Source organism: Anomaloglossus baeobatrachus, chromosome 4 (genome assembly GCF_048569485.1).
Source record: "Anomaloglossus baeobatrachus isolate aAnoBae1 chromosome 4, aAnoBae1.hap1, whole genome shotgun sequence".
NCBI classification, from domain to species: domain Eukaryota; kingdom Metazoa; phylum Chordata; class Amphibia; order Anura; family Aromobatidae; genus Anomaloglossus; species Anomaloglossus baeobatrachus.
This window is the reverse complement of record NC_134356.1, coordinates 294,595,675-294,623,378: the sequence shown is the minus strand read 5'-3', so window position 1 is coordinate 294,623,378 and position 27,704 is coordinate 294,595,675. Positions and strand designations below refer to the sequence as shown.

Genomic DNA, 27,704 nt, shown 5'->3' with positions numbered 1-27,704 from the left:
CTCTGGTTGGTTTGCGCTGTTTCCGGTTATTAGTTGCCATGGAGACAGGAAGAGGCGAGAGGCCCGCACTCCGGATGATAATGGCTGAGGAGGTAGGTAGTACTATACCTTGTATTTCTAATAGACGTTTTCTACGTGTTGTGTGCATTGCCGTTACCTATGTCTCTGTTATTAACTATTACACTGCCGAAAGAAAAAAGTTCCTCATTTATTACTGGCAGTGGCGTTGGACAGCTTAATGCCATTCCATGGGTCATACATGCAGTGGCGTGGACAGCTCTGCCAATCAACCCTCCTTTTGCTATGTGGGGAAAGGGAATGGCCCGCTTTTGTGGTAACCTTCTGTGCTGATGGAGTGTACGGATGACTTTTTCCAGATTCTGCAGGTTAAGACTGCCATACAGTGCTCACCCGTCCATAATATATACTGCCATACAGTGCTCACCCGTCCATAATATATACTGCCATACAGTGCTCACCCGTCCATAATATATACTGCCATACAGTGCTCACCCGTCCATAATATATACTACCATACAGTGCTCACCCATCCATAATATATACTGCCATACAGTGCTCACCCGTCCATAATATATACTGCCATACAGTGCTCACCCGTCCATAATATATACTGCCATACAGTGCTCACCCGTCCATAATATATACTGCCATACAGTGCTCACCCGTCCATAATATATACTGCCATACAGTGCTCACCCGTCCATAATATATACTGCCATACAGTGCTCACCCGTCCATAATATATACTACCATACAGTGCTCACCCATCCATAATATATACTGCCATACAGTGCTCACCCGTCCATAATATATACTGCCATACAGTGCTCACCCGTCCATAATATATACTGCCATACAGTGCTCACCCGTCCATAATATATACTGCCATACAGTGCTCACCCGTCCATAATATATACTGCCATACAGTGCTCACCCGTCCATAATATATACTGCCATACAGTGCTCACCCGTCCATAATATATACTGCCATACAGTGCTCACCCGTCCATAATATATACTGCCATACAGTGCTCACCCGTCCATAATATATACTGCCATACAGTGCTCACCCGTCCATAATATATACTGCCATACAGTGCTCACCCGTCCATAATATATACTGCCATACAGTGCTCACCCGTCCATAATATACACCGCCATACAGTGCTCACCCGTCCATAATATATACTGCCATACAGTGCTCACCCGTCCATAATATATACTGCCATACAGTGCTCCCCGTCCATAATATATACTGCCATACAGTGCTCACCCGTCCATAATATATACTGCCATACAGTGCTCACCCGTCCATAATATATACTGCCATACAGTGCTCACCCGTCCATAATATATACTGCCATACAGTGCTCACCCGTCCATAATATATACTGCCATACAGTGCTCACCCGTCCATAATATATACTGCCATACAGTGCTCACCCGTCCATAATATACAGTGCTCACCCGTCCATAATATATACTGCCATACAGTGCTCACCCGTCCATAATATATACTGCCATACAGTGCTCCCCGTCCATAATATATACTGCCATACAGTGCTCACCCGTCCATAATATATACTGCCATACAGTGCTCACCCGTCCATAATATATACTGCCATACAGTGCTCACCCGTCCATAATATATACTGCCATACAGTGCTCACCCGTCCATAATATCTACTGCCATACAGTGCTCACCCGTCCATAATATCTACTGCCATACAGTGCTCACCCGTCCATAATATATACTGCCATACAGTGCTCACCCGTCCATAATATATACTGCCATACAGTGCTCACCCGTCCATAATATATACTGCCATACAGTGCTCACCCGTCCATAATATATACTGCCATACAGTGCTCACCCGTCCATAATATATACTGCCATACAGTGCTCACCCGTCCATAATATATACTGCCATACAGTGCTCACCCGTCCATAATATACACTGCCATACAGTGCTCACCCGTCCATAATATATACTGCCATACAGTGCTCACCCGTCCATAATATATACTGCCATACAGTGCTCCCCGTCCATAATATATACTGCCATACAGTGCTCACCCGTCCATAATATATACTGCCATACAGTGCTCACCCGTCCATAATATATACTGCCATACAGTGCTCACCCGTCCATAATATATACTGCCATACAGTGCTCACCCGTCCATAATATATACTGCCATACAGTGCTCACCCGTCCATAATATATACTGCCATACAGTGCTCACCCGTCCATAATATATACTGCCATACAGTGCTCACCCGTCCATAATATACACTGCCATACAGTGCTCACCCGTCCATAATATATACTGCCATACAGTGCTCACCCGTCCATAATATATACTGCCATACAGTGCTCCCCGTCCATAATATATACTGCCATACAGTGCTCACCCGTCCATAATATATACTGCCATACAGTGCTCACCCGTCCATAATATATACTGCCATACAGTGCTCACCCGTCCATAATATATACTGCCATACAGTGCTCACCCGTCCATAATATCTACTGCCATACAGTGCTCACCCGTCCATAATATCTACTGCCATACAGTGCTCACCCGTCCATAATATATACTGCCATACAGTGCTCACCCGTCCATAATATATACTGCCATACAGTGCTCACCCGTCCATAATATATACTGCCATACAGTGCTCACCCGTCCATAATATATACTGCCATACAGTGCTCACCCGTCCATAATATATACTGCCATACAGTGCTCACCCGTCCATAATATATACTGCCATACAGTGCTCACCCGTCCATAATATATACTGCCATACAGTGCTCACCCGTCCATAATATATACTGCCATACAGTGCTCACCCGTCCATAATATATACTGCCATACAGTGCTCACCCGTCCATAATATATACTGCCATACAGTGCTCACCCGTCCATAATATACTGCCATACAGTGCTCACCCGTCCATAATATCAGGATGAACAGTGCTTATACATTGGTTGGGACCGTATGTCACCCTGGTGGGTTTTGACATGTGGTCCTTTGTGTATGAGCATGTCCCCACAGGGGCAATATCTTGTATCATCTAATGATGATGAGTCCCATATTTGTACAGTACTTGCTGGAAACAGCGTATTAGGACGAACCTTGTTCGCACTAACCAAATAAATATAATTGTGATTATAATCTGACCATTGGACATCCATACTACTGATCACATATTGGTCAAACGAACATCATTTTTATGTGCAGACTTGTTATTGTCCTGTTCTCTGTTCATCCTGATCGGTTTGGTATAAACCTGGATTTGTTTTGTACCTAGGGTTGGATATTGAATTGGGGGATTGTTGCTGTCCCCCATACGAATAAAGAGGTTAAAAAGCCTTGTGCTAGCATCTCTACCTTTCTCCTACCTAAGTACAGATTGTATTATATTTTCTGCTTGTGCTTATACATTGGTTGGGACCGTATGTCACCCTGGTGGGTTTTGACATGTGGTCCTTTCTGTATGAGCATGTCCCCACAGGGGCAATACCTTGTATCATCTGATGATGAGTTCCACGTATGCACAGCACTTGCTGGAAACAGCGTATTAGGACGAACCTTGTTCGCACTAACCAAATAAATATAATTGTGATCATACTCTGACCATTGGACATCCATACTACTGATCACATATTGGTCAAACGAATTTTATGTTTATGTGCAGACTTGCTATTGTTCTGTTCCGTCCTGTTCTGTACTTGGGGTTAGATATGGAATTGGGGTATTGTTGCTGCCCCCCATATGAATATAGAGGCTAAAAAGCCTTGCGTTAGCATCTCTACCTCTCTCCTACCTAAGTGCAGATTGTATTATAAAGTGCGTTTTCGGCGATATTTACTGTGTTTTCCCTTTTTTCACATGAATGCGTGCACCCATTGATATACATGGGGGGAGCTTTGATACTGCACGTCAATATTTAATACCTGTAATGCTGCACTTTGTATGGGGTTATAATCTGTCGGTATTTTGAACATTTGCGCATGCGCAGTATGGGATGAGGTCGTTCCTCCCCTTCTTTATCACGTGATGTAAAATAGACAGCCAGCGCTGTATATAAGTGTACATATTGAATCGATCATCAAATTACAGTTTCCAGGTGCTGTTAGAGTGCATATCATTTAAACGACATGCTTAGGGACATACAGTGGTATGTTTGATAAAGCGCTACTTGTTTACGACCAACGCATGCGCAGTATGAGCTGTGGGCGTGTATCTGTCTGCCACATGACCCAGGCAAGATGGCGGCCGCCATTAGAACGCGGCAAACATATGAGATTCTCCAGCTGCGGCACTGGTGAGTCCTAATGAATTTCTTGTATATATAGGGCACATACCGAAGCGGCACATAGCTTTCTCCTTTCCCCTGAGGAAGCCACCCTTAGAGGTGGCGATACGCGTGGGGTTATCCCATGGGAAACCCTCTCCTTATGCGACTTCCATTTGCATGCTTCTTGGTATTTTTCTGGCATCTCACCGATAGTGAGTATAGACCTAAGGGACCCTGAAGGCTTGGTGTAGATAAACTGCCCTGATCTTCTGGGCTACACTGGTTTTTGGTTACGCTGTCCCCATATAGTAAGAACTGTGTAGCCAGTCATACTAAGAGTTAATACCGCAGCCTGATGTTTATTTAGCATCTTCATTTACACCTTCTGGATATTTGGAGGCCTGGGCCTTTTCCAAATTGCATGTAGTGTTGTAAACTGTATTATTATCTGCGGTATATCCAACTGATCCATCACTCAGGACCATTGTTGTAGCAATGCAATGTGTAGTTATTGTCTATAATATATGTTTGTCGCATTAAGGAGAGGTTACGCATATTGTATTTGTATAATCATTTGTTATATACACTATACTATATATATTGTTTCCCAATGTGATTGGTTTAATGCCATGGGCTTTTTAAGTGTTTTTATTACCTTTTGTGTGTGCCACACTTCCGGTGCGGACTTCTGGTTTTTTGTGTGCAATAAAATTAACTCCTTGATCGTTTATTAATGTGGTGATCCCTTGTTTGGTATACTCCTTTCCTCTTTCTCTAATTGGTCCAGTTCTCTGTATACCTGGAGATCCCACGGGTAGTGCCCTTCCTCCTCTTGTGTTCACCCGTCCATAATATCTACTGCCATACAGTGCTCACCCGTCCATAATATATACTGCCATACAGTGCTCACCCGTCCATAATATATACTGCCATACAGTGCTCACCCGTCCATAATATATACTGCCATACAGTGCTCACCCGTCCATAATATATACTGCCATACAGTGCTCACCCTTCCATAATATACAATACTGCTATACAGTGCTCACCCATCCATAATATACAATACTGCTATACAGTGCTCACCCATCCATAATATACAATACTGCCATACAGTGCTCACCCGTCCATAATATACAATACTGCCATACAGTGCTCACCCGTCCATAATATACAATACTGCCATACAGTGCTCACCCGTCCATAATATACAATACTGCCATACAGTGCTCACTCATCCATAATATACAATACTGCTGTTCAGTGCTCATAACACCCATCCATAATATACAATAATGTCATAAAAAGCTTGTAACACCTGTCCATAATATATAATACTCCCATAAAGTGCTCCTAGCATCCGTCCATCAGCCCCAATGTGTATGACAGAAGTGCCAGCTGCAGACATTGGATGAGAATGGTCCATGTTGCACAGGGCCCTGATGAAGGTCTGTGAAGCTTCTTATTTTATTTGTGTATGAGTTTGTTTCCCACATTTTTGGCAAGTCTGTTATAGTTCGCAGAGAATACCGTAATAAAATGTAACAAGAATGGTAGAATGCTCCACAAAAGCTAACACTTCACATGGCTGTGTCAATAGAAAAACATTTGGAACAAATTCAGTTAAAACACTGCTTCACCCTAAGGCCGGGTTCAGATTTCACAGTGCATATACAGAGCATGATGCACAGAGTGATCTCCACCTAAACTTAGAGCCTCATAGGCCAATATTCACTCTTCCGTTCGGGTGAGGGGTCCTGTGTTCAGTCCGTGTATTGCGCTCTGTTTACGAAACCATGAAATATGGCTGTCTCAACCCTCCCTGAGGCCTCTTTCACACATCCAGCCTGTGGTGTAGGTGCATATGTGTGTGCGTTTCTCCGTGTGTTTAGCGTGTGCTGCCCATGTTCTTTTTGTGTGACATCCGCACAGCACACGGACAGCATGAACTTTTATACTTACCTGTCTCCAGCGGCTGCAGCTTCCGGGTTTGTGGTGCAGTGTATATTCATGAGCATAATGAGCGCAGACCCATTGATTTTAATGGGTCTACGTGTGAAAACGGACGTCACATACTGAAAACACGGACATGTAAAAAAGGCCTTAAAGGGATTGTCTAGCCTTTAAACAAGTCAACAAGCGTTGGCTTTAGAATCATCTGCTCTATGCCCTCGGATCCAGTTCAGGCTGCTCTAGTGGTCTGCTCTTGCAGAGGAAGCAATGACCTCTCCTTGTAATGTGCTCCTTATGACACACTGCTCCACATTTAGTTTACCAGCCAGACAACCCTATCTTATTACCGTACATCCTTATAGGGTTAAGTTTAAGGCTTAAAAAGAAGTATTAATCTACATTGTACAGCGCAACAAGAGAATGAACTAGTAGGAATTTATGGCTTATCAGAAATAATAATTTTTGTAAGATTCTGTTCACACCTTGGTTTTGAATATTATTTATTTGTTACATTTTAGCAACACAGAAATAGAACTAATGTGGAAAACAAATACATTAAAGGGAACCTGACATCATAAAAAAACGGCAATTAACCTGCATGTATGGAGCTAATCGGCAGGTTAGTAGCATTCTGATGCCATGCGATTGCTACACTGAAAGCTCAGCTACTGGGAGGAAATGATCTTTATTCCTCCCTGCAGCCTCTGGCTTTCAGTAATAGAGGTGCAGCTGACACGGCTTCAGTCACCGCTCAATACACAGTGAAATACAAAGACTTGTGAACAATAAGGGGCATTTATCATGTTTATGGAGTAAAACCACTGTACCACATTTGTGAAAAAGTATACAATTTTTATTATTACAAAAAATATACAAATATCGGAATCACATGTGATAACAGTTAGACATACATAGTTAAAATCCAATTAGATGAGACAGAGAAAGAAAAAGTCCCAAGGAGGGAGACAGACTACCCCTTAGCTAAAACGGGGAAGAAAATAGCATTTCTATATCCCAGGGGGGGGCGTATAAGTAACCAAAAGATATCAATAGTATATCCTCTGGGCTAATAGAGTGATGGAATACCCTATATTAAACAGTAATGAACAGGATAGGGTCCAAATCAGGGCCTAAGTACACTAGTGTGTAACACCCCCAGAAAATATATAACATGATCTCAAATAGAGAATAAAAATCATACAATGGTGGGGAAATTGGCACCTGAAGGACCTACCTGTGGTGGATAGCACCCAAGAGGGGAGTCTGGCAGCCTCACGTGTGGACCCGGTCCCGACACGTGTTTCGGTGTGGACTAATATATATCGGACTAACTTCACGTGAACTCCGCAGGAGAACACGTGAACATGTACGTGACATTGCGGCAGCAGCTGAGGGGGAGTCTATTGAGTACCTGAAGACATTACCACGCCACTTTAAGCTTAAGCATAATTGTGATCCATCTAGCTTAGTGGTGTGTGGAATCGATAAGATACACATGGGCATACGTGGGAGCGACCTTATGAACAGACTGTCACAACGAGAAGCCCAGTGGATTTTTCGGCTTGGGATAGTTGCCCCCAATGGGCTAAATGAGAGGCTTTCATTTTCACCCTTCCTATAACACACACTTTTCTTTCTGTTTTTGATTAGTACCATTTTATACATCCCCCTGCTTTGGGTGAACTATGGCTATTTTTGACCCCCCCCCTTTTTGGCTTGCTTTGTATGGCCATCCCCCAACGGGTGTAGATTAGGGACTTTCCGATTTTAACATTATCTCCATCTATTTGGGCATATAGAGGTATTCCTCTTTGTTTTATTCTACCTCACTATGACCATTTTATTATTAGTGTTCCTCTGTATTGACTATAATTATTTTGTGCCTCAAGTCTTGGCATCCGCTTTTTCCTATTCCTTATCGAGTGCTGGTTATCGGAGGGACACGCGCACTCAGCTGAGTCCAGACACAGCGGTGATTACTGCAGTGAGTCCCCGCCCCTTGTCTCTATTTATACACCGCCGGCACACTGCTGGTCACGGTCTCCCGTTGAAGCACACGCGAAACACGTGTCGGGACCTGGTCCACATGTGAGGCTGCCAGACTCAGGTGCCAATTTCCCCACCATTGTATGATTTTTATTCTCTATTTGAGATCATGTTATATATTTTCTGGGGGTGTTACCCACTAGTGTACTTAGGCCCTGATTTGGACCCTATCCTGCTGGTTACTGTTTAATGTACGGGTATTCCATCACTCTATTAGCCCAGAGGATATACTATTGATATCTTTTGGTTACTTATATGCCCCCCCTGGGATATAGAAATACTATTTTCTTCCCCGTTTTAGCTAAGGGGTAGTCTGTCTCCCTCCCTGGGACCTTTTTCTTTCTCTGTCTCATCTAATTGGATTTTAACTATGTATGTCTATTAACTTATCACATGTGATTCCGATATTTCTATATTTTTTGTAATAATAAAAATTGTATACTTTTTCACAAATGTGGTTTTACTCCATAAACATGATAAATACCCCTTATTGTTCACAAGTCTTTGTATGTATCCTATGGGGTTTATGTATACTCCCACCAATATGAGATCCGCTTTACTCGGTCTTTGCTTTTTTTTCAATACACAGTGAGCAGCGGCTGTAACCACCCGGCAGTGACTGACAGCTGGCTGAGCCGTGTAACAGTACAGAGCCGGCCTGTCAGTCAGTGCCGGAGCGCGGTCACAGCCACTGTGTACTGTGCGGTGACTAAAGTCACACTGGCCGTGCCACTTTGAATGTAAGCCCAAGGCTGCAGTGAGGAATATAAAAAGTTATGAGTTTTGAAAGAAGAGGAGAAAAAAAATGAAAGTTCAAAAATTGGAATTATTGGGAATGGTTTCATAAGGACCCTATCATGTAAAAAAAACCCCAAACAACTTTATTCTCCTGCAGATATGGGGTTAATAGCATTTTGAAGCCATGTGGCTACCGTCTTGAAAGTCCAGCTAATGGGAGGAAATAACCTTTTTTCTGCTGACTGTCACATCGGGACTTTTCGGGATAAGTTTTATTTTGACTAACATTATTAAATTTTACCTTACAAAATGCTGGAAGTGAAATGGTGAAAAAGAAAAAAATGAAAACAATAGTTTTATTGGGGTATGGTTTTTACAGTGTTCATCATCCTGTAAAAATGACCTGGTAACCTAGTTCTGGCCCATTACTGCAATTTCATATTTGTAAGGTTTTTATTTTTTTTATTTAAGTGTTGCTACAGATTCAGAAGTTTATTAAAAATAAAAAAAAAATGATTGCATTACAGGGCGCTGATGGGAATTGGTAAGAGTGTGCAACGGCTCACGTTCCATTTAAATGCCGCTCTCAGAAATTGACAGCGGGCATTTAAATGGTTAACAGCCGCAGCTTGTCCCCCGCCGCGCTGGTGTTACAGGCAGATGCCGACTATTTAATATAGCCAATATCTGCAGCGTGTGGAGAGCGCTCAGCTCCAGAGTCCTCTCCACACACAGTCACACCTGCAGTCCCATACATGTATGTAATAGGGAGATATAGCTGTAGATATAGACATGAACTGCACATCCCAAAATCACACTTTAATCCATTGCCCGCAGGTATAAAAATGTATATACCTGAACATGAGGTTCTTAGTTTAACATTCTGATCAGACTGTATGAAGCCTAGTGCCACATCACGGCAAACCTCTGCGTGGGTCCCTAACTTATTATGTGATAGCTCATTGACTCCTTCACCACCCGGCAATTTTCCATTTTTCATTTTTTCCTTCCTTTCTTCAAAGAGCCATAATATACTGGAAAACAAGAAAAAAATGTAAGTGCGGGGAAATTGCAAAAAATATATAATAATAATAATATTTATTCATGTATATAGCGCTGTTAATTCCACAGCGCTTTACATACATTGGCAACACTGTCCCCATTGGGGCTCACAATCTAGAGTCCCTATTTGTATGTCTTTGGAGTGTGGGAGGAAACCGGAGTACCCGGAGGAAACCCACACAAACACGGGGAGAACATACAAACTCCTTCCAGATGGTGTCCTTGGTGGGATTTGAACCCAGGACCCCAGCGCTGCAAGACTGCAGTGCTAACCACTGAGCCACCGTGCCGCCCATTTTCATGATTGTTTTTTATTTACCATGTTCACTTTATGGTAAAACTTACCTGGCAGTATGATTCCCCAAGTCAGTACGAGTTTAGAGCTACCAAACATGTAAAGTTTTGATTTTAAGTGGGAGAAAAAAAAGTCTGAAATTTGTAAAAATAAAATAAATAATAATAAAAATAAATAAATAAATTACCCTTTTATTGCCATTTTTCGAGACTCTCTGCATTCACATTTTTTGGGATCTGGGCCTGTGTGAAGGCTTATTTTTTTCTGTCCTGAACTGAGATTTTAATTATACTATTTTGGTATAGATACGATGTTGCAAATGTTGTGGCAACCAAAAAAAATGTACATTAATTCTGTAGTTTTGATTTTTTTTTTTTTTCATTTTGCCCTTTAGTGATTAAATTAATTTAGTTTTATTTTGATTCCTGAGCTTGGGAATACCAAATATGTGTATCTTTTTTTATTTCATTGTTTTATTTTCAGTGTTGGAAAATGGTTGTACTTTTGTGATAAATATTTTTTTAAAACTTTTTTACCCTTCTTGTTTTCACTAGTCCCCTTATGGACTTGAAGCTCATACACTCCAGCATTTCTGCTGTACAGAGCGGTGACTAAGCACCGATCTGAACAGCAGAAGCGATCGATCTCTTGTGAATGCTGGCATTCACTAGAACTACGTCATGACATGACAGAGGTCGTCAGATGACCCCCAGCTGTTGTGGGAATCTATCGGTATTCCGTGATGATGTCATATGGCTGTCAATGGCGGCAGGGGAATGACGCGCTCCACGCTGATTCTTGTTAAATCCCGCTGTCAAAGATTGACAGCTGGATTTAACAGGTCAGCAAGAGCAGGTGGATCTCTGATCCACCCGCGCCTGTTAGCAGCACATGTCGACTGATCAGATCAACTAAAACATGCAGGGAAGCATGCGGATTCGACACACGAGCCCGCATTAAAGTGACACACACAACCTATGATGTACCGATACGTCATAGGTCATGAAGGGTTTAAAGGAGTTCTCCGAGAATGAGAGAAAATATCGTCCCTTATATAATTTAAACTGCAGCTCATCGTAGTCACGTGTTTCATCTCACGAGAGCTGTATCATATACCTCAATCAGCTGCTGTCTCGATTGTGTGGAGAAATATTTTAACTCATGTTATGCTTGGCGAGGAGATCTTCTGCTACATCCCCCTCCACTGTCAATCTGACAGCTTTAAAGCAGTGCACGGAGACTGACTGTGCCCAACTGGAAAACAGATAAACATTGAGGAGAATGAGCTTGGAGATAACCCTGTTGTTCTCAGTGAGAAAGAGATACATTTCTTTACATATGACAGCTAGACTGAGGTATGTGTGATACAGCTCTTGTGAGTTAACACAAAGGTCTTGGAAACTATATGTCTTCAGTCTGCAGCCTGTACTGACACGTCACCAGGCAGTTTGAGTTATACCAGTCATTCCTTCTTATGTTCTTCTCGGAGAACTCATTTAAGGGGTTAGATTCAGTGTATGATTCAGACTTGTAGGCTTTTTTTAAAATAAAAAACCTTTTGAAGTACACAGCAAAAATATTGATTCTGACCTGGGTTTACAGGAGTGCCAAAATGGCAGCCATGTGGTCTTCTGCAACCCATTAGAACCCTGTGATCATGTTTTGGAGGGAAGGCAATGGACGATAGGCAGCATTGTGCTCATTAATGCTGCTGTCAGGATTCATAGCGGAATTTAAGGTGTTAAACAGCAGCAATTGGAGTTGGTTCCGGTTGCTTCTTTCAGCAGCAGATGCTGGCTGTATAACATAGCTGGCAGCTCCTGCGCCCTCTCCATACTCCTGCACTCTATGAAGGAACATCTTATGTCAGACAGAAAAAAAAGGATGCAACCTGAAGCAGAAGAACCGGACTGACGGTAACAAGTTCTGGTTTCTCTTTTCTTTGTAGTTTTTGAACAGAACAAAAAGAGTAGTATGGAGAACTTAAAAAAAAAAAAAAAAGCAGACAAAGGAACTACACAGACCCTGTTATAGTTAATAGAGCCCTTTTGCTGTATAGTGGATCATTTTACACATGAAAATTGACAGAAACGGATCTCAAAATAGAGATTTGGATAGGTCTAACATATGGGGGTGTATAACTCAAAATTAGTGTTCTAATCTGCTTCCTTATATCCTACAATCAGCGTTTTATTACTTAGGACATCATGATAAAATGATCTTTGTAGACTCAAGTACATTCTTTTTTTCTTTTCTTTTTAAAGGCAGCACAAATGCAAAGACATACAGAACACCTAGACATTAGTAAAATCCTGCAGGTGGCGGAGTCATTAGAGAATATTCTTCGTGGCTGCTTTGGTCCTGAAGGAGGACAAGTTTTATTCATTAAATCCACAGGTGAAATTCTCATTACCAAAGATGGACGAAGAATACTGGAGAGCCTTTTATTGGATCATCCTGTTGCAAGGTACTTAGGCATACTTTGTGTATTTCAAGGGAGTCTGTCATCTCCCAAATCTGTATCAGGTAAGCAAAGATACTTTTGGGGAACTAGGCTCAAAAAGCAATGGATAGTTTTGAAGAGAATGTTTTTTACATCAGATGCTAAAAAGGTGATTGAGGGCTGACTATTCTGAGCACCCTTCTACCCACGGTTTAGCAGGAGTAGTTCAGCATTTTCATCAATTCAACCCAGCAGTTGGACTGATGTTTATGGAAAAAAATGCAGAATATTCGACACACAGACAGATTTTAGCATAGAATGCAATCAGGTTTCACCCTGAAATCTACAAACATCTCAAAATCCCATGAAGATAAACGAGTTGCTCCCCTCCCCCTTCATTGCATAGTTATGTCCCCTTTTCTTGGCCACTTCCTGGTAAACTTGTCCCCCATCCTGATAAATATTTCCTACATTCTGGTATATTTGTCTCTATCCTGGCCCCATCCTGGTAAATGTACCTCATCCTGGTAACTGTACCTCATGCCGGTAAATGTACCCTATCCTGGTAAATGTACCCCATCCTGGCAGTTTCCCCCCATCCTGTCAGTTCGCCCTCCCCCCATCCTGTCAGTTCGCCCTCCCCCCATCCTGTCAGTTCCCCCCCCCAATCCTGTCAGTTCCCCCCCCCCAATCCTGTCAGTTCCCCCCCCCCAATCCTGTCAGTTTCCCCCCCATCCTGTCAGTTCCCCCCCCCCATCCTGTCAGTTCCCCCACCCCCCCATCCTGTCAATCCCCCCCCGCCTCCTGTCAGTTCCCCCCATCCTGGCAGTTTCCTCCATCCTGGCCTGTACCCTCAGCCTGGCATTTTCCCCCATCCTGGCCTGTACCCTCAGCCTGGCACTTTCCCCCATCCTGACTTGTACCCCCATCCTGGCAGTTTTGCCCATCCTGGCAGTTTCTCCCATCCTGGCCTGTACCCCCAGCATGGCACAGCCGCACACAGTTTTAAAATAAAAAAAATGCATACTCACCTTTCGACTCCCGCTGCGCGTCGCTGGGCCCTCAGTCCCCACGCGGTCACAAGACGTCATTACGCCGGCGCTGCTTACTGACGCTCCCGATGTCTCCTAGGCAACAGGCCTGCGGCCTTGGAGAGGAGTGTCAAAGCGAGAAGAGATTTCTCCTCCGCTCGAGCACAACTTTGAACTGCCAGCGCGATTGCACTAGCAGTTCAAAGCGGCAGGATGAGGAGACAGCGCGTGTGCCGACAGAGAGGGCTCTGCGTGCCCTGTCTGGCACGCGTGTCATAAGTTCGCCATCACTGGCCTAGGCTATAAAAAGATTGCCAATACCCTGAAACTGCATGTCAATTATTCCTGCGGATTCTTCCGCGCGATCTCTACAGTCATGGCCAAAAGTTTTGAGAATGACACCAAAATTATATTTTCACATGATCTGTTGCCCTCTGGTTTTTAATTGTGTTTGTCTGATGTTTACATCACATACAGAAATATAATTGCAATCATATTATAAGTACCAAAAGGTTATATTGACAGAATGAGTTAATGCAGCAAGTCAATATTTGCAGTGTTGACCCTTCTTCTTCAGGACCTCTACAATTCTCCCTGGCATGCTCTCAATCAACTTCTGGACCAAATCCTGACTGATAGCTGTCCATTCTTGCATAAGCAATGCTTGCATTTTGCCTGAATTTTTTGGTTTTTGTTTGTCCACCCGTTTCTTGATGATTGCCCACAAATTCTCAATGGAATTAAGATCTGGGGAGTTTCCAGGCCATGGACCCAAAATCTCTATTTTGTTCCATGAGCCATTTAGTGATCACCTTTGTTTTATGGCAAGGTGCTCCATCATGCTGGAAAAGGCATTGTTGGGCGCCAAACTGCTCTTGGACAGTTGGGAGAAGTTGCTCTTGGAGGACATTCAGGTACCATTCTTTATTCATGGCTGTGTTTTTAGGCAAGACTGTGAGTGAGACGATTCCCTTGGCTGAAAAGCAACCCCCCACATGAATCGTTTCAGGATGCTTAACAGTTAGCATGAGACAAGACTGGTGGTAGCGCTCACCTCTTCTTCTCCTAATAAGCTGTTTTCCAGATGTCCCAAACAATCGAAAAGGGGATTCATCTGAGAAAATGACTTTACCCCAGTCCTCAGCAGTCCACTCCCTGTACCTTTTGCAGAATATCAGTCGGTCCCTGATGCTTTTTCTGGAGAGAAGTGGCTTCTTTGCTGCCCTCCTTGAAACCAGGCCTTGTTCAAAGAGTCTCCGCCTCACAGTGCGTGCAGAAGCACTCACACCAGCCTGCTGCCATTGCTGAGCTAGCTCGGCACTGCTGGTAGTCCGATCCCACTGCTGAAACCGTTTTAAGATACGGTCCTGGCGTTTGCTGGTCCTTCTTGGGCGCCCTGGAGCCTTTTTGGCAACAATGGAAGCTCTCTCCTTGAAGTTCTTGATGATGCGATAGATTGTCGACTGAGGTGCAATCTTTGTAGCTGCGATACTCTGCTGGTAATTACCTCTGCTGTCTGCTGCATTCAGCCTGTGTCTGTGACAGTCGCGGCTGGATGTCAGCAGTGCAGGACGCCGGAGCCGGAGCTGTGGATTATGTCGGAGCTGTGGATTACGCCGGAGTTTTGTTGCGGGAGGGGTTAATAAAATGGTGAACGAGGCTTGTTGGTTTTATTTAAAATAAAGGATTTTTCGGTGTCTGTGTTTTAGTCACTTTACTTACGGGTTGATCATTTCAGCTGTCACATAGACGCTGCCATGATCAAGCCTGGGGTTAATGGCGGTGATCCACCACCATTAACCCCTTGTTATTTTACCCTGACCGCCACTGCTACATGGCGGCAGGAAGAGCCGGGGACACTCCGGTACTGCCGCATAATGCATGCGACAGTCCCGGGGCAGCTGCGGCTGATATTCTCGGCTGTGGGAGGTGGGAGTGAGGCGGGGGACATTAACCCTGCCCCTCTCCCTCCCCAGCCTGAGAATACCGGGCCGCCGCTGTGTGCTTACCTCGGCTGGACGGTAAATATACAGCGGAGCCCACGTTCTTTGTTTTCTATATGTCCGTTTTCTTTCTATGTGTGTTCTATGTGTCTGTGTCTGTGATCTATGTCTGTGTGTGTCTGTGATGTGTTTGTGTTTACTCTCTGCTCCGCTTCCTCTTCCTGTAATGACATCACTTCCCTGCAAAACCGCAGACAGGCGATGTACATTACCGGAGGTAAACCGCGAAATACCGCAGGGAATAACGCAGGAAAACGCAGTGAACCGCACAGAATTTGCTGCCTGCGTTATTCCCTGCGGGATTTCATGATTAACATTGGAGTCAATGGAGTGAAATCCCGCAGCGATGTGCGGAAAAGAAGTGACATGCACTTGTTTTTGCTGCGGGATTCCCGCAGCAAAACATGCAGCTGTCAAATTCCGCCCAGTGCGCACAGGATTTTTTTTCTCCATAGGATTTGCTGGTGATTCACTGCAGAGATGTTATGAACATTTTCTGCAGCGAAACATGCAGCAAATCCGCGAAAAATCCGTGGCAAAATCCGGTAAGTGCGCACAGGGCCTAACTCTTGTTCAAACACTAAACTGACACCCCCTCTCCCCCGCCCCAGGAGTGGGCCAAGAGTGGAGAAGCAACCCAACAAATTCCACAGACGGGAAAACCAAAACACATGCATACTGCAATCAGGCAAAGGAGAGAGAAAACAAGTGCCCAAGAAGAAATAAAACACAGGGAGGAAATAACTATCAAGAGGGATATTTCCACACCACACAAGAAAGCACACCACAGGTCACCAGGCTCTGGATCACTACAATAAGGACCGATATAGGTGAAACAACGCTGAGCTATATTCAGCGAGGCGCAACCGGATACTGTACCTTTTATAAAGAGTGAAGGCGGCTGTGATAGGTTATAGCAGTCTGAGCTCCTAGTAACATTTCACAAAGCCAGCAGGAATTAACCCCTGCTGAACTGGAGAGCAGTGAAGCTAAAACAGTCAACGCCGTAGTCAGGCTGAGCAACTAAGCGACCTCAGGTTGCTTGTCTGATCCTACGGTGTGAATAGAGTCCGAAGCTGCCATGACACCCAACAAGTGCAAAGACGAACACCGTATGACACTAATGGTAAATCATGTCTCCAGACCTGAACCCTATTAAGCATCTGTGGGGCATCCTCAAACAGAAGGTGGAAGAGCACAAGGTCTCTAACATCCAACAGCTCTGTGATGTCGTCATTTAGGGTGGAAGAGGCGTCCAGTGGCTCCTGTGAGGCTCTAGTGAACTCCATGCCCAAGAGAGTTAAGGCAGTGCTTGAAACTAACAGAGGCTACAAAAAATATTCACACTTTGGGCACAATTTGGCCGTTTTCACTTAGGGGTGTACTCACTTTTGTTGCTAAAAGTTTAGACATTAATGGCTGTGTGTGGAGTTATTTAAAGGGCACACCAAGTTTATACTGTTATACAAGCTGTACACTGACCACTTTACACTGTATCAAACTGTCTTATCTTCAGTGTTGTCCCATGAAAAGTAATGATACAATATTTTACAAAAATGTGAGGGGTGTATTCACTTTTGTGATATACTGTATTTGAGATATTTATATATTTTTTTATTTATTATCTATATGTAGAGCTACTTTGTCTGTTTCATCAAGGAGGAAGTAAAGGACTTCAACAACTCATGTCCAAGAAGCATAGAAACACCATAGATCACATGTATTTTATTCACAGACTAGAAAATACAATTGCACACTGAGGTCCACATCCAAAGAGATTTTCAAGCAAATCACTGAATATATGCTTTGAAGGGAATTTTCACTCTTGGATAAGACCATTAAAGGAGTTGTCCATTAATAAATCATGTATCACTTATCCATAGGATAGATGATACGTGTATGTTCTCTGGAGGTCCTGCTGCTAAGAACAACCCAGAAAACGGGGGGGGGGGACAAAAAGAACTCTTTGTGTTTAGAACGGTAAAGAGCATGTGGCTCCACACTATTTCTCCTGAACCCCCATTCTCCTGATCAGTAGAGGACAACATCTTTAATTTTCAGAATGTATTATAGCCCAGAGCTACAAGATCTAAAAGCTCCAAAATCTAAACCTTCAAGCTTTCCTTCTTGGCTCATGTAAAGCCTGATCTGATGCTTTGCATTGTGAGAAGAGTAGCATTTGAACTAGGGAGTGGGCTGTAATTTGTTGTAGTGCAGCTAAACTGTTGTGTTTCTATCGGCAAACTTTTCGGCTGTGTCAATTGACATCGATCATAACGGTGAATGCTTGGCTATAACAACTTAGTTACTAGGTTGATAGGTAGTTTATTTTCATCAACTGTAAGATGGCAATATGTTAGTGAAATTAATAGTCTGGTCACTGACTTCATGCCCACAAAACTTTAGATTGAAGTTATTACGTGAATAATTGAAGGTTCAATCTTGACTCCTGTCAAAGTGGATAGAAAAGAGTGATCCCTGACCTAACTCTAATTTTATGTTCTTTTATTTATTATTTTTTTTATATAACTGGCCAATACATTTGGTTTCAAAAACATGAATGATTTGATTCCTAATCTGCAAAATGAATCAAACGAAATTCTTCAGGCAGAAAATGTCAGTCCGATCTCATTGATGCTCAGTCCTTGCCTCCTCGGGAAATTTAGCAAGCCCTTTAACCCTTTGCTGGCATAGCGATTTTCAGTTTTGTTTTTTTTTTGCATTTTTGTTATTTGCTCCTTTTCTTCCAAGAACCATAACTTTTTTTTTTTTTTTTTTTTTTTCCATCAATATAGCTGAGTGAGGGCTTGTTTTTTAAGCTGTACTTTTAATTGACACCATCCATTTTATCATGTGATGTACTGGAAAATGGGGGAAAAAAAATTGCAGGAGCGGCATAATGGTGAAAAAAGTGCAATTTCACAATTTGTTTTTTTGGTTTTGTTTTGACAGCGTTCATTATACAGAAAAATTACCTGACAATATGATTTTCCAGGTCAGTACAATAAGGGTGATCGCAAATTGCCTAGTGGCAAAAATAAATTAAAAAATATAAATAAAATTGCTTTTGTGATAATCTTCAAAGATTCACCACATTTTCATTTTTCGGTTGATGAGTTTGTTTTTTTGCACCCTGAGCTATCGTTTTTATTGATACCATTTTGGCTTTGATCTCTTCTTTTTGCATATTTTTGCTGTGATTCGGTGGTTCAAAAATTGAAATTCTGGCTTTTTTTATTTATTTTTCCATCACAGCGTTTACCAATCAGGTTAACTCATTTTATGTTATGATAGACGAACATTTACAGATGTGCAGATGCCACATGTGTATTTTTCTTTGTAACCCTTTACTCCCCAGCCTGTTTCCACCTTCCTGATTATTCCAGATTTTACTATTCCAAGCAGTATCCGTATGAGGTTATAACTCTGGAACGCTTCAACGGATCCCAGTGATTTTGAGATTGTTTATTTTTTTCTTGACAGAGTGGTAAATTTTGGTCAATATGATTTGCGTTTCTTCATAAAAATATGGAAAATTTGACAAAAAATATGAAAATTTTGCAAATTGCAAACTTTGTTTTTTTTTAATGCCTTAAAACCAGATAGTTACTGTATTTTTCGTTTTATAAGACGCACTGGATTATAAGACACACCCCAAATTCAGAGAAAAAAAAAAGGTAAAAAAATCCCAAATGGGGTCTGTTTTATAATCCGGTGGTGTCTTACTGCTGTCCTGGGGCTGCAGGCAGCTCTGCTCTGTCCTGCCGCTGCTCTGTCCTGCCGCTGCTCTGTCCTGCCGCTGCTCTGTCCTGCCGCTGCTCTGTCCTGCCGCTGCTCTGTCCTGCCGCTGCTCTGTCCTGGCTCTGTTCCGCTCTGTCCTGGCTCTGTTCCGTGCTGCGGGCAGTGAGGCACGGGCCATTCTGAAGATGTCGGTGGTGAGGGCTTCAGAGAAACTGCTCCCGGAGGCGGCGCATGCGCAGATGAGATCTTGAGCCTAGAGCTCCATCTGCGCACAAGCGGACTGTGCTCACCATTATTTGAAGTCCTTAACACTGGCATGTTCAGAATTGCCCGTACCTCACCACCCACCGTAGTGAGCAGCGCCGCTGGCCACCATACAGAGCTGCTGCATAGAGCGGCCGCCGTTCAGAGCTGTACAGAGCAGCGCCGCCCGCTGTACAGAGACGCACATAGCAGCACAGCATTGCCCCTGCCTCCTGTGACCCCTCTCCACCACCCCTGGTAATCTACATTCGGATTTTAAGATGCACCCCTCATTTTCCACCCAAATTTTTGGGAGGAAAAGTGCGTTTTATAATCCGAAAAATACGGTATATCACACAAAATAGATAATAAATAACAACCAAATGTCTACTTTACATCAGCACCATTTTTGAAACATAATTTTTTAGTTAAGAGAGTTAAGCGGGCTTTACACGCTAAGATATTTCTAGGAATTGCTAGCGATATCGTATGCAAAAGCACTCGCCCCTGTTGTGCATGCGATATCGTGTGCTCGCTGCCGCAGCGAACATTATCGCTACGGCAGCGTCACACGCACTTACCTGGTTGGCGGCGGCGCTGTGACTGCCGAACAAACCCTCCCTCAAGGGGGAGGTGCGTTCGGCATCACCGCGACGTCACTAAGCGGCTGGTCAATCAAAGCGGAGGGGCGGAGATGAGCGGGACATAACATCCCGCCCACCACCTTCCTTCCTCATTGCCGGCGGCCGCAGGTAAGGTGAGGTTCCCTGCTCCTGCAGTGTCACACACAGCGATGTGTGCTGCCGCAGGAACGACGAACAACATCTATAAACAACCATTAACAATATTTGGTTTTAGGACGACCTCTCCGTGGTGAACGATTTTCACCACTTTGGAGGACGTTTAAGGTCGCTGGTAAGTGTTACACGCTGCGATACCGTTAATGACGCCGGATGTGCGTCATTAACGAAGTGACCCCGATGATAAAACATTAACGATATCTTAGCGTGTAAAGCCCCCTTTACAATGGATAAAAATTTATCAGCAATTTTTAATTTTCCTACAAAACTTTCAACACCAATTTTTTTAGTGAGCACATCACATTTGAAGTGACTTTAAGGGGCCTATGTGACAGAAAAAACAAAAGTGACACCATTTTAAAAATGGCACCCCTAAAAGTGCTCAAAACCACATTCAAGAAAGTTTATTAACCTTTTAGGTTCTTCACAGGAATTAAAGCAAAGTGGAAGGAAAAAAAATGAAGATTTTAATTTTCTGCCCAAAAGTGTTGCATGGGTCTCAAATTTTTTTATTTTCACAATAGTAACAGGAGAAAATGGAACTTACAATTTGTTGTGTAATTTCTCCTGAGTACACTGATGTGCCATATATGGTGGAAAACTACTGTTTGATCACAAAGCAGGGCTTTCCGGAAGGAGCACCAATTTGACTTTTGTAGCATATACTGTATACGGTAATTGGTTGGAATAGATAGTTTGTAGAGTCCCTGATGTGCATAGACAATGGAACCTGAAGTTGCTTCACAGAATTTTATAACATTGAGCTGTGAAATTTAAAAAATACATCTTTCCTACAAAAATGTGGCTTTGACCCTTAACTTTTTATTTTCACAAAGCTAACAGGAAGATATGGACCCCAAAATTTGTTATGCAATGTCTCTTGACATATGTAGTAGAGAACCTCTGTTTGGGTGCACGGCAGGGCTCGGAAGGGAAGGAGCGCCGGCTGGAATAGATGGCGGAAAGGCACTTGACATGCAAAGACCCCCCACTTTACAAACTACACCCCTCAATAAATTCATCTAGGGGTGCAGTGAGCATGTTGACACCACTCGTGCTTCACATAATTTTATACCATTTGGTGGTGAAGAAAAAATAATTACATTTTTACAACTAAATTTTAGTTTTAGCCCCAAGGTTTTAATTTTTATAGAAAAAATGGACATACCGTTTGTTGTGCAATTTCTCCTGAGTATACCAATACCCTACATTTAATCGTGAACTACTTTTCAGGGAAAGTGCAAAGCTCAAAAGGGAAGCATAGCTATATTATAATGTGTATTTTTCATTTATTGTTTGCGTGTGAAATGTCACATTGGCAGAGCATCTGAGATGCAAGAACATCATCAATGAAGTCATGTAGGGTTGCAGTGATCATATTGACACCACAGATGTGTCACGTGCCTTTATACCATTGGATGGTGAAGCAACTAATTACATTTTTACCACGAACATGTTATTTTAGCCCCAGATTTTACATTTTCACACTAGGAAATGGTAAAAATGATATCAAAATTCATCACACCTTTTCTGCTGAACGTGGCAATACGCAATAAATGGCTGTACAGTACTGCTTAGCCACACAGCTAGACTTTGGATGGAAGGACTGTTATTTTACTCTTGGAATAGATTTTCTTAGAAGTTTGCGGCCGCCATATACAGAGCGTGACGACCCAAGGTTACTGCGCTACGGATTGCCTCACACACCATGCCAGCTGCATGTTGTGATAGGCGAACTGTCAGTGCTGTGCATGCAGGACTGACAGATATAATCCACTACAGTGCTGAAGTTTCACCACTGCAGTGGATTAGATCAGACGCAACAAAAAAAACGCAGAAAGAATTGACATGCTGCAGATTTTTTATGCACCAAAATCTGCAAGGAAAAAATCTGCAACATGATCACAGCAATTCAGGATTCTCATAGGCTTAATTTGCTGGCATGCAGTTTTCTTTGCAGTAGTGATGAAAATCTGCAAGAAAAACCGCATGCAAAAATGCAGCGTAGGAACACAGCCTAAAATGTGATTTTAGGCAATGTGATTACAGGCAATACCAGAGAGCTTTTTTATGTTTGCTTACTAATCACTTATTTTTATTTATTTATTTTTTTTGACAAAGTTTTTGCATCATCATATTTTGACAGTTATAATTTTTCTATATTTCAGCCAATTGAGTCATTGTTTTTTGCGGGAGGAGTTGGCGTTTTTATTGGTGCCATTTTTGGGCACATAAACTTTTTTTTATTGCTTTTTCTTCCTATTTTTGGGAGGGAGAATGAACAAAAACCCAGCAATTCAGGGATTTTTTGGGGTTTTTTGTGCCGTTCACCATGTGGTAAAATTGATAAGACAGCTTTAGCTTTGGGTCAGTACGAATGCAGTAGTACCACATTTAGATAATTTTTTTTATATATTTTGCCGCTTCTAAAACTATTTTATAGAAAACAAGAATTGATTTTGCATAACTATATTTTAAGACCCATACCTTTTTTTCTTTTTCTCCCCTGACGGAGCTTTATGGCAGCTTGTTTTCTTCAGGTCAAGATGACGTATTCAGCCATACCATTTTTATTTACATTCAACTACTTATTGTGTTTTATTCCACTTTTTTTTTCAGCGGTACGATGAAAAAACATAGTTTTTGCCATATCCCTTTTTTTTTTTTTTTTTTTTTTTTTTTTATTTACGGTGTTTATTTGAAGGGGTTAGAGAGACAGTTTCATACTTCAGGTCGTTCTAGACACAGCAATACCAAATTTGTGGTCTTTTTTATTTTTCTTTTTACATAACGATATGGATTTATTGGCATAATTGTTTTTCATAATTTTTTTGTTGGTTTGTGACTTTTTAAATTATTTACTTTTTTACTTAGTCTCTCAGTGGGACTTTAACTTTTATTTCTGTGATCACTGATGTGATGCATTGCAATGCATCACACCTGTTAGTGTTATACTCTTTGCATGTATAAAAGATTACCATGGCTGGCAAAGCTAGACCTCTGGTTACCATGACTACTATGAGAAGGCCGCAATGTAATTGTAGGGGTGCTGATTGGGTAGGAGAGGGAGCCCCATCCCACTCAAGATTTCTAAATGCTTCAATCTTGTCATTTAGGTGTTAAACAGTTGGGGGCAGTGTGAGCATTGCCCTTGGCTGTGACAGCTGGAGCTTGGCTATCACTTAAGCTGAGCTCCCGGACGGCGATCTTGTGAGTACAGCTTACGTGCCCACATTACTGCCATGACATAACTGTACCTCCTGCCTGATCATGATGTACAGTTATATCAAATGTTGTGATGGGGATAAAGATGAAAAGAGGGGTGATTCAAAGTTTTATATATAATTTTATTATTATTATTTTTCCTGGATGCAGCATGTCCGGATAGTGGGCACATACCCTAAGGGTGCAGTGATCCTCAGTTACTTCAGCGAAGGATCAATGCCGTGCTATCCACAAGATGGCAGCACGCTTCCATTAAAAATTACATAAACAACTTTAGATAGATACTGACTGCTTTGAAAGTCAGTATCTAAAACAAATAAACACACAATTATAATGTTGTTCTTTATTTGTAAATAAAAAATGTTTTTTACTCATAGTCATAAGTCCACTTTAACAGCACAGGATGGAAGAGAGAGACAGCAGCAGTAGGCGTTGTTCCCTCTGTTGGCTCCTGCCTGACCCGATGATAAGGTAGACACCATATTTGAAATAATATGCAAAAGAAGCTTACTCCTAAGATGCAGGAATTGCCAAGAGCATCATTCTGCCTTCATCAGCTTGCCTTCTTTCTGTAGTGTATCAATCAATGTCTCTCAGATACATCTGTTACCTCGGCTGTCCACATGGTGTTAAATAACACTCAATACTTAATAGTATATGTGACATTTTCTGTATACTGTAGTAGAGAGGGCAGTAAGAGCGCTAATTGTGACAGAGCAGATCAATCAGTGTCTCTCAGATACAGCTCTTCCCTTGGCTGTCCACATGATGTTATATAACACACCAGGCCAGGGTAGGCCACCTTCTTCCATTGTTCTATAGTTCAATTTTGATTCTTTCATATGTGATGTTGGTTCTTTTAGCTTTGGACTCCATACCCTTCTATTATAGCCAACATAGATGTCTGTGTGACTGACACCCTATGCAGACCTCATTTGTATGCATGTTTAATACCAGCAACCACCCCCTCCATGATATGGTAAGCTGAGAGTGGTTGTCTCATGGGTATATTGCTCCTGTGTCCCTTTATCATAGCGGGCCGGCTGCAAAACTGTAAACCGACTGTAAAACCGACTGTAATGGCTCACACTACGTTAGTGTGTGCTCTGATTTGTACCATTTTCGAGCATATACGTTTTCTGCAGGCGTACACCAAAACGTAGTCGACTACGTTCGGGTGTCCGCCTGCAGAAGACTTATGTGCCCGAAAATAGTACAAAACAGAGGACACCGGAGTCTGCACCATTACAGTCAATGGCCCTGTCGGCGCATGCGTCTGAAACACACTGTGCGGGGTGGGGAGGGGCGGTTTGGACGGATGCCCCGACGAGAGCACTAAACGTAAGGCAAAACGCAGTGTGAAAGTAGCCTTAATTTTTTACCACTTTTTGCAAACGCAAACCACTGCATCCTAGGAATAACCAAGACCTGAAGTTTTGGTGACCTTCGAATTCAGCCATCTATCCGATGTACATTTGGGCTTGTCAGGGTTGCCACTATCCTTACACTTTCTCACTTTCCTACCCCCGCCATTTCATTTTTAAGAACTGACTGTTCACTTGCTCCCTGATATATCTGAACCTTAGATAAATGCTGTTGTCACGATATGATGAATTTTAGTCACTTTACCTGTGTTTTAATGTTTGGCTGATCAGTATGTGTGGAGAAACAGATATCTTATGACATTAAGATGATATTTGTCTCTCAATAAACCTTTTAAAAATGAGCTTAATACCGGTTATGTAGTCACTACATAAATAAATGATCTACCATTGAAGTTAATCTTCAGTCTTATTTTGTTTTTCTCTAGAATGATCGTGAACTCTGCCTCCAGGCATTACAGTATTACTGGTGATGGTGTGAAATCCTTTGTTCTTCTCCTATGTGCTGTCCTCCGAGAGCTCCAGGCAACAGCTAATAAAAATGAAGATCTGCTTTTATCTGGGAAGACAACACTGAAGAACCAATATCAAAGACAAGGTCACGCATTAAGAAGATTAAGCAATTTACTTTTGACCTTCCACAGTAGAGTTCTGGATCACATTATAGCCACACACCTGAGTCCATACTTTTTGTCAGTTTTCAAACACATGGAAGGAAATATTACTTTATGCAGAGTATCCGTACAGCAAATATTAGATACATATTTCAGTGGAAGAATTGGATGCAACCTCCGAGAGTTCATTAGTAAACTTGCCTGTGAATTCCTTTTCAGATGTTTTCTGCACATTGATGACATTCCCAGTGTGGTCAGTTTAGTGAACACACATTTCTATGAGCTTCTCACAGAAGTATCTGGCCTTCCGGTAGCTGATTCCAGGATATTGCCTGGCTTACTGCTTCACCGGACATTTTCTGTATACTGTCCAGCAGAGGGGGAAGTAAGAGCGCTAATTGTGACAGAGCAGCTCAACCAGTCTCTCTCAGATACAGATATAGGTTTCTTGGTTTCATCAAGTCATCAACTACAACAGTCCCAACTATTCTTAAATCGAAGAATCGAAAGTGTTCTGAGACAGTTACAACACAAAGAAGTCAAGGTCATATTTTCAAGTGTGAAGCAACATGAGATTGTACTTTATTATGCCAAACTAAGTGGAATATCTATAGTAGAATGTTTGCCATCAGAGGAGATTGATCTACTTTGCATGATCACTGGAGCATCCAAAATGTCTGGACCACTCAATGAACACCTTCAGACTGAAACGTTTCCAATAGCAAGTTGTAAACCCATTGTTATTGGTTGTAAGAAGTATGTGCAGCTTGTTTTCCAGAGTTCATTGCCCTTTAGGCCACACAGCCTTGTGTTATGTGGCCCTGTGAAAGGTTTGATTGAGCAGCTTGTTTCTTCCTTTCATGGTGCTTTTAAAATGCTAACACAGTTATTCCATCCTTTTACTGCCATTCAGGAACAGCCACCAAATCATGCGGACCGCTATTTTCCAGAAAGAGCCATTCTCACTAAAGAACAAAGTGGGACTTGTAAGGGCTGCCAGAATGACTCAGTTGGCGTCAAATGCCATCTAGAAAATACTGACCGGGCCATGCACATAGTCCTCACAATGTCAGAGGAAAAGAATTTGGCAAGTGCTTCTTGTTCAGCAAACTTAAGTCCATCCTACAGATGTGGGGACACAATCAATGAGATAAGAAAACCGGATCAAGAGCCATTTATAAACCACGGCGACTCTAGTAATATTACTGATTTAACAGGTACAGTACCATTTGCAAATATTGGACTAGTTTTTCCCAGCACTGGTGTTTTTGAACTTTTGCTGAAAGATTATCTCCACAAGTTTGCCAAGACATGCCAGGATGCAGAACTGGCATCTATATGTACATTGTTCGGAAATGCTTTTCTATGTATTCCCAGGCAGTTCTACAAAGCAAAGACAGGACACGTCCATTTACCATTAAATTATTTACAGTGTACTCAAAAAATGAAACACATAGATACACTTAACATAGCAGAGACAGGTCTTGAACCTGTTTCCTGTAAGTACCAATTGCTAGCTTCTGTGGTCCAATGCATTAGTCAACTTGTCACTATAGACTTGATTGTTCGTGTTAAAAGGAGCCCAAGTGCTCCAAGTGATGAAACTGATCAGGACATGTTGATGGAGGATCATTGACCATTATGGATGTTTTTATGCACCCAGTTTTCCTCATAACTAAGCTTATGAGATATCTACTACCTCATACTGTAAAATGAACTTGTAAACTATAAAATCAATTGTTTCTGGAAGATATGTTTCATAATCTAGGAGGGAAACTAAATGTCAACTTCATATTT

At 42.3% G+C, this 27,704-nt stretch overlaps 1 protein-coding gene across 2 annotated transcripts; it reads left to right on the top strand.

Annotated features, from left to right (window-relative positions):
• The first annotated feature begins 47 nt into the window (after window positions 1–47).
• On the top strand, window positions 48–27,704 carry BBS10 (Bardet-Biedl syndrome 10). Of its 2 annotated transcripts, XM_075342479.1 has the most exons (3): window positions 49–92; window positions 12,690–12,892; window positions 25,722–27,704. In XM_075342479.1, exons 1-3 carry the CDS (start codon window positions 75–77, stop codon window positions 27,541–27,543), a joined length of 2,043 nt encoding a protein of 680 aa, XP_075198594.1. In that variant the 5' UTR covers window positions 49–74; the 3' UTR covers window positions 27,544–27,704. The 2 variants fall into 2 exon arrangements, with proteins under 2 accessions (XP_075198595.1, XP_075198594.1); XM_075342480.1 differs by lacking the exon at window positions 12,690–12,892 and having other exon boundaries at window positions 48–92.

Coding starts and splice junctions, on each gene's coding strand:
- BBS10 (XM_075342479.1), top strand. Junction 12,893..25,721: donor TTGGATCATCCTGTTGCAAG/GTACTTAGGCAT, acceptor GTTTTTCTCTAG/AATGATCGTGAACTCTGCCT.